General features: G+C 37.4%; 1 protein-coding gene across 1 annotated transcript; it reads right to left on the minus strand.

The window, feature by feature from the left end:
- Positions 1-5,051: 5,051 nt before the first annotated feature.
- Positions 5,052-8,855, minus strand: LOC129240754 (farnesol dehydrogenase-like). Its single transcript, XM_054876732.1, has 2 exons — positions 8,206-8,855; positions 5,052-5,371 (listed from the first exon to the last, which is right to left on the minus strand). The coding sequence occupies exons 1-2, from the start codon at positions 8,779-8,781 to the stop codon at positions 5,201-5,203; spliced, it is 747 nt and encodes a 248-aa protein (XP_054732707.1). The 5' UTR covers positions 8,782-8,855; the 3' UTR covers positions 5,052-5,200.

Raw genomic sequence — 8,855 nt, forward strand, 5'->3', positions numbered from 1 at the left:
TACGGCTAAAATGATTGATAAACTGACGGTATACTACTGTTTAGCTATTAGACGTTACTCTGATTCCGTGGAAAATATGCGAAATGCTATTTGGGCAACGTTTTTTCACTACAGTTCAACGGATGAGAATCCTCGGCACGAAAAATGCCCGGGTGGTGCGGACTCGTGGTGCGAATGGCAAAAAGCTGCAGCTGCTAATACATTGAAATCGTTTAAACACACATACAGTGCTCTTCCCGAGGATGTTTTGGATGCCATCAAGCCTATCTATGAAGATCTGAGCAAAGATGCCCTCCTGGAGCGATGTGTCGGAGGCTTTACGCAAAACAACAACGACAAACTTTCGACCAACTTATTTGGAAAATTTCACCAAAGCATTTGAGTGGAGGTTCTGTCATCGTTGAGATTGCATCTTATGTGGCAGCCTGTGTCTTCAATGAAGGCTGTTTTGCTTTGTAAACAATCATGTAAGATATGGGAATCAGTAGTGGGCCAAGCGCTCATGAATGGGCGAGGTCAACTGACGCGATGCGTATAGATCGAGCGGAGCAGGAAGCTGAGAAAAAAACTAAGGAAGGCAGAATTCGGCGAAGACAGGATCAAAAAGCTGCATCAGACAGCTTGGATGACAGCGATATCCTTTATGGACCTGGTATCGACGATTCAGTGTGAGGTAAGCCAATAAAATCCGCTTATAAACGGTTTACTCTGATTTTTTTTGTATTTAAAACTTTAAAGCGTTTTTCCCACAACTTACGTTTTCAAAGTCGGTGCCCTTCATAACTTTGAAACTACTGCACCGATCCTTTTGAAATTTTGAACACTTTTTCTGTAGATGTTTTACAAGGCAACGCCGAAGAGTTTTTTTTCGAATTTGTTGATACTTTTGTTTTTACGGTAACTAATTCACCGATTTTTTACGCGAAAATCGTGTTTTTGACTTTAACGTGTTCCCAAAAATCGAAAAATTTTTAATTTCAAAAAACCCTCTCGGCGATACCCGGAGAAAACGATTATCTAACGAAATAACTTTGGTTTTTTGATTTCAGATGATTTAACACCGAGTTATGAGGGGCACCGCAAAACTACTTTTTTTGAGATGCGTCCGAATAATTTCTGCCATTGCCGTATTTTTAAATATTTTTGGATGAAAATTTCACAAAATATACTTCAAATGCTATAGTTTTATGTAGTAAAAGATTTGACGAATAAATTTTAACTGTGTCATCAAAAAAAAATCATAAAAATGTGCCTTTTTTTCCATGAATTAACGTTACTACTGTCTTTCTGGACTTTTGCAAAGGCAAGTCGGTGTTTGATATGTATTTTTGAGAGGAGTGGTTTTTTTCTGCTTATGCGGCCAAACACCTGTAGACCAGATTCTTGGTTTATTTCAAGCTTTTTTTGCCGTGCCGACTTAAAAAGATCTGCTTTGCTCTTCGCGGCTTTGGTTTTCTTTCTTTTTTTTTTTTTTGCTTAGATAGGATGAATCTTTCTTAACTAAATTAAGAGCATTATAAACCATTTTCCGAGAGCACATCATCATTTCAGCTATTTCTGCATAGCTTTTTCCGTTTTGACTCATGCGGTATATAAGAGCTCTTTTCTCCGGCGTGCAATGTTTTCCACGTCGCAATTCAAAACAGCAATAAGCATAAATAGAATAGAACGCAAATTCCATCGAAAAAAAAAACGTAAATTCCTCGCATAAGTGTAAGCTTAATAACGGTAACAAATTTATTTGATCAAAGAAGAGTTCGTACCAAAAACTTAACTTCACATATAAGGTTCACATTTGTGCTATTTATCTGTCCATGGCTGTATAATTAAGAATACGCACAGAAAATTTAATATCGTTCCGGTGAATATTTTCGAAGTTACCCGCAAATTTGAAAAGGCGTTTTATAGTGATTGGAAGTACAAGGCCGGAGCTGCAGTGCTTACCTGGAAATTTAAACGCGTTTTTCTGAAAATGGAGCTTTCACAGTCGGTGACCAACATATTCGAAAACGGCTAAACTGATTAGTCTCAAATTTTAACACGAGCTTCTTAAATATATTTTTTAGTAATTAATCAAAAATTCTTTCTCCCCGATAAATATTTTTTTTTATACACATTTAAGCCCGAAATTTTTTTTTTTTTGAGAAACCACCATTTTAACAAAAAAATTTATTTTGTTTATTCCTTCGATTAATTACTAGATTTAACAATACTTTAACGAAATCTGTTGGGTTTTTTAATTTCAGAGGATCCAGTTCAGAGATATAGTGGTCACCGCAAAACGTCGTTTTTGAGAGGAACTCTCGGATATCAGCACTAGCTCCTCTCCAAATAAACATTTTTACTAATACTAAGTCTTAAAATACAGTTGAAAGATAACATAATAAGTGTATAAATTTTCAGAACAATAAATTTAAAAGTTTTCTCAGAAAAAAATTTGGAAAAATCGCGTTTTTTCAGTCTTCTAACTGTATATAACCCCTTAAATTATCTACCAGGGTATAATAAAAAAAATCCATTCCAATAATATTTCTGTTTTGCATTATCATTTTAAGTTCTCAAACTCTTAAAAAATACCCGATGATGTAGGCGGCTACCACGGTTGAGAGAAAGATTGCACATTCCGTGGCCCGCTACTCTGCTTTCAGTGAATTTTGACACTACTTGCATCAGCTTTTGAGCTAACGTAATTTTAGATATAGGTTGTCAAAAAAGTCTTGCGGTATTTTTATTGAATTTTCAATTGTTCATAAAATTGGTTATAATAATGCGATTTAAGTCAAATATGCTCCGTTTTGTTCGATGACGAGTTCCCAACGAGATGCCAACTTCATAATGCCCCTCTTATAGAAGCTCGCTTCCCTATTGTCAAAAAACTCGGAGAGCCAATTTTCACAGGACTCTCTTGTGGACAACTTCCGACTACCAAGCTCGTTCGTCATGGACAGAAATAGGTGGTAATCACTTGGTGCGAGATCCGAACTATACGGTGGATGCAAAAGAACCTCCCATCCGAGCTCCCGGAGCTTCTGGCGCGTCACCAAAGATGTGTGTGGCCTGGCGTTGGCCTGATGGAAGACAATTCGGCCTCTGTTGATCAAAGATAGCCTCTTCTGCATGAGTGCTGCATTCAAGCGGTCCAGTTGTTGGCAGTACAGGTCCGAATTGAGCGTTTGGCCATAGGGGAGCAGCTCATAGTGGTTGATTCCCTGCCAATCCCACCAAACACACAGAAGAACCTTCCTGGCCGTTAATCCAGGCTTGGCCACCGTCTGGGCAGCTTCACCGCTTTTCGACCACGACCGTTTGCGCTTCACGTTGTCGTAAGTGACCCACTTTTCATCCCCAGTCACCATCCGCTTCAAAAACGGGTCGATTTTGTTGCGATTCAGAAGCGATTCGCATGCATCCATATGGTCAAAAATGTTTTCTTGCGTCAAGTCGTGTGGCACCCATACATCGAGCTTCTTTTTGAATCCAAGCTTCTTCAAATGATTTATAACGGTTTGATGACTCATGCCCAGCTCTTGGCCGATGCTACGGCTGCTACTATGCCGGTCTCTTTCGATCAATTCAGCGATTTTATGGCAATTTTCGACGGCAGGCCTTCCGGACCGTGGTGCATCTTCGATCACCTCTGCACCAGAACGAAAACGTTGAAACCATCGTTGTGCGGTGGAAATGGAAACTGTATCGGGTCCATAAACTGCACAAATTTTATTGGCAGCATGAGATGCATTTTTGCCTTTATCGTAGAGTTTTGCCATTGGCTACCGAGGGGCGACCGCATCAAAAAACTTACATACCGAGATAAGCTGTTACTTCTCTTAGCGAAGTTGCGCCGGTAATTTTCCTAAGATTAGGTTAGGTTGGCCTGGCTGGCTGAAAGCACAGACCTATTGGTGCTTAGTGGTACCAGATGGAGTTTGATCCCTTCGTTTCCTTGTAGTAGGCTACTTGTAATAAGCCTGCGTCGTTTGCGAATCTGAGTAAGCTCTGAAGCTCTAACCCCGAGAGACATTCTAACCTCTCATATTGTAGAGCTCCTAAGCATTTCATTTGGGTTCTAGCTAATGCAGAGCAAGAACATAGAAATTGTTCAAGAGTTTCCCTATCTTCTAGTTCATTGCAAAATTTGTAGCTATCTTTGTTTACAATTCCCATCTTGTATGCGTGTGCCGCTAACAAATTGGTGCCTGTCAGTATACCTACGATAGTTCTATTTTCCTTTCTAGACAGAATTTCCTAATTCACCTAAGGTTTGGCTAGAACGTCTTAAGCTTGTCCTTTCACTGTCTTTTAAAGTTTCCCTACTTCGGACGATCAACGTTCGTTGAAGCTAACTCTGTTTCACAGTATTCTTGTTACGAGCTCTATATTTCAGTTCATTATTCCATCTTCTTTGATGCCTGCCACCACCACCAACGCAGCCCGAACCGCATCCTAATTCTCTCGAATGCTCGCTGTGTCTCGCTCTTGCATCTCAGTTGAGATGGTGAATTCGCAGCGTGTATTTGTAGTTTATTAGAAAGAGACTTCACTTGACTGGGTACAGGAGCTTTGTTGTCTTTCTTCTTTTTTCTTTGTCTGAATTTTCCTTCCTTCCCGCCAGCTTTATCATTTTCATTTTTCTTTTTTGTTTGAAAAGATGTCCCTCAACCTGTATGGACACAAATACTCGTACAAAAAAAAAACTGCGGACGAATTGGGCGTTTCATTGAGGGTGCTGCATGACCCAAACTCAGTAACGATAACAAATCGGGTGTTTGTTTGTCTTCTGAGTTGACTAAATCAATTAGACTTTATAAGCGAAGAATCCGCGATAATCTCACCAAACTAGTGCTCGTAATAGTGATTTATTGACATAAATGGTGAATTGGAAATAGAAGTTTTCCACTATTAACGCAACCCTATGAGCCTTTGCACAAACCCCAGTGGTATTGAGCTAACTGACATATATCTACTCACAGATCAGAGCCCAAATTCAGGTTATCTTTCGAAAAGAAGCTGATGTTAGAACCGTCAATATTTACATCATATCAAATTTTATATTATATTTTATATTTCTCTTTACATTATTAAATTACATTAAAAATCCATTGTAAGACAAATATGATAGTTATTCAAACTTAGGCACAACATCTATCTGAAGTTCGCAAATAAAGAACTATCAGAGGCATGCTTCTTCTTATTTTACACTTTACTCGCCCATCATTGGCCTCACAATAATCTCATGCACTTGCATACGCGCTGGCGTAGAAAGTGCAAAGAGTACACAGCTTGAAACATCTTCCGGCTGTAGAATTGGCTTCTTTGCAGCCCTTGCGGCATCAGATATAATCTCCGTATCAGTCAAACCAGGACTTACACTCTGCAATGAAACAGAATTTTAATTTCATATGTACAAAAACGTATAATTTTACAATTTTGAGGAAAAAATATGTTGATATAGGGCCCATCTTGTTAGAAATGGTTTTGTAAGACGAGCAAGCGGGAATAGTTAAACGAACTGTGATATCACAAAGGGTCTCCAACTCTATTCCGTTGCGGTTTGCCTGCCTCCAACCTATTCTAACCACAGCCAAAAGGCGTCCAACAAAAAATTATTTAATCAACACCCCCAATTTTATAGTCACAATTTTTGGGAATTAAAAAACGTTACTAATACATAAATACATTGAAGCATACCACGCTCCCAGGTGCACTTAAAGAAATAGCATTAGTTTGTGCCTTTCATAATCAACAAAGTACTGATTTCGTAGCTTTACTAAGTTGGCAGATATACTCGTACACTGTCAAAGCGCTCTTCTAACAAACACGGAGTAGAAAATCCGCTCAGAAAAACAACTAATGATTTGCAAATTGTTTTTAATTGGTTACAATTGAGTTTTTATGTGGTGAAATTTCCTAGTGCATGAAATTTTAAAATCATCTTCATACAGGGCGACCTTTATTGCCTCAAATCATAACTTATTGTAGAGAGGGTGACAAGTAGTTGCTTGTGCTCGCTTGAGCTGCCCTGCCGTTAAAGCAAAGTATGTACATATGTACATATTGCATATGAGTACTGAACACAATAACAACAGTGCGGCAGATATAGAAATTAGAGAGCACACATTTTGTATCTCAGCTTTGTCTACTTATACCTGCTTAATTGAATTTGACACACTGCGAGAATACACACAAATAGCAATTTTTTGCAAAAAATTGTGCTTTCGTTCTGAAGATTTTAGTGTGAAAGAGACATAACTGATAAATTTGATTAACCGCTTGAACAGAAATACAGCTGACAGCAGGTAATGGGTTGACAAGTACCCGCGGTGAAAATGAAAACACATTTAATAGGATGAAATTGCATAGAATTGCGACGGAGACGGATTTCTTGCCGTCAGTTATTTTTACGGCGACAAAATAATTAGATTCATTTCTATTTTCTCCAACGGGTTGAAGACTTAGTGTTGCTTTTCTAATTACTTGTTGACGATTTATTTGTTTACAAGCAATAGCAGGCGAATAATAATCTTCGATTTGCACAAGAAACATTGCAAATTATCAGTACAGTAGGTTCTGTTGTTATGCGGTAGATACGTTCCGCAAGAAGCAGCATAAAAAAAACAGCATAAAAAAGCTACTAGTTCTATAGTAAAACTATAGATACGTTTCAAATGCTAAAACCGCATAAATCTGAAATAATGTAATAAAATCGCATAAAAAAGGGCACTAGTCCCATATTATAAATATAGATACGTTCCATAGACCGCATGAATCTGAAATAATTAAATAAAATCGCATAAACAAAATATTGTATTTTTGAAAATTATATCTTTATATATCTTCCATACTTGTAGGGTTAGCATTTCTGATGTAATCTGTGATGAGTTTTTGCTTAGCTGGTTTAGAATCTTGTTTATATGTACAATTTCCGATAGGTCGACATGCATTTTGTAATTTAAAAAAAAAACCGCACTATTTCAAAACCGCATAAAAAAAGCCGCATAAAAACAGAACCTACTGTAATTTAGAAAGAAGTTTTTTTTTTTTTTTTTTTTTTTTTTTTTTTTTTTTTTTTTTTTTGTAATAATGAGTTTCAACGAGTTGCAGATATAGCAAACGAAAATATTTCACTATAAAATTTATTTTATTACAAGCACATGTCAGCTGAAAACCGGCCCCTCGCAATAGCGTTTTCCTTCTACGTCGCACTTGTGTTTAACTGACCGCATTTTCCTACGGAAATGGATCAGCTGATCACCACCCCTCAACTTGTTAAGCGCTGTAATGCTATTCTCGACCAATACATTGTGATAGTAAACGCTTCACAGTTTTACATCAAAAAAACAGTACTCCAAACGGTTGGATCATTTTTGATTTGTTGCAGTCTGAAAATACTTTTATAAATTTTCAAACATTTTTGCTTATAGAAACACTTCTTTTATTTAATTTAAGTGAACAGGAACCTTTCGGGAGAGATAAGCTTCAAAATACAAAAAACTATGTGCAAATCGGAGCATAGTTATTAGCGTACACATGGCCTTTTTTTTACCCTGAACCACTAAACATTCGTCTCATAAACTACGCACGCCTGCAGTTTAACGAATTCGATATATTACCGTCATATCACCTGAATAAAAGAACTTTCGTAAATATTTAGTTAAATAAAAATAATATAAAATGTCTCTTAGTTTACACTCATATGTTTAAAATAAAAGGAAATATAAAAATATACTTGTTTTTATTTTATAGTCTATGAGGCGAATGATTTAGTGATGTAGGGTTAAAAAATGTAGAGACTTACCGCTTGGTAGGCTATATTATCAGTAGTAGTTAATATAATATAATATAAAGGCGCTATGATGCGGTAACTGCTAATAACGGCAATGCAACAAAACGGCTACAAATAAAATTTCGAATTCCTTTTTATTTGAATGAAGTACAGGAATCCACGCCATTATATTTTGGATCGTTAATTTTTTTAGGTTTTCCGGAGTATAAAAATTGTCTTATATATAAAAAAAATATTCCTACATAAATAAACAATCTGCAATATTAAATTCCAAAAAACCAAATAAACCAAAATCCCACAAAGCAAAGAAAATTGTTTACATTTAACCCGGGTATAACGCGAGTACTAACATTTTATCGGCAGCTATGTAAGTGTGTGTGTACATATAAAACAAAATACCGCTTCTTTATCTAAATACTTACAGTGATTTTTACCCTTGTGCCCAGACCCCTGAACTCCTGACGATACACCTCAGTCAGGGCGGTTAGCGCATGTTTGCTTGGCGCATAGACATTCGATTTGGGTGTTGTTTGTGCATTATTATTTGGCAGATAATGCCCGAGGACACTGTTAATGTTCACCACATGGCCATCAACACTGCGATCTTTCATTGATTGAAAAGCGTGTTGGGTACAGTAGATCACACCGAACAAATTGGTTTGCAATACATCTTGCATTTCGCCTGGTTCCATAATGGTCGCTTGTCCAGCAATATAAATGCCAGCACAATTCACCAATACATCCACACCACTTAAATTTTTGATAACCCAAGCGAAAGCTTTGTTAACCGATTCCTGTGAGGCGACATTACAAGCGACGGGATGAAAGTTATTCTTCTCTTCTTCTGGTAATGTTGCTCGCCACTCTTCCATGAGTTCTTTTCGTCTGGCCAATCCAGCCACTTTCATATTTGCCTTCAACAAATCCTTAACAATGGCTTTACCAATACCTGAGCTGGCACCGGTGACGACAGCTGTACATTTATTCCAACGCTCCATATTAAATATTATCAAAATTGTGCCCGATTGAATAAATAACTTTTCTACTCAGAAGGCAATCGAATACTGGCCGG

Source organism: Anastrepha obliqua, chromosome 3, assembly GCF_027943255.1.
Source record: "Anastrepha obliqua isolate idAnaObli1 chromosome 3, idAnaObli1_1.0, whole genome shotgun sequence".
Lineage (NCBI taxonomy): Eukaryota > Metazoa > Arthropoda > Insecta > Diptera > Tephritidae > Anastrepha > Anastrepha obliqua.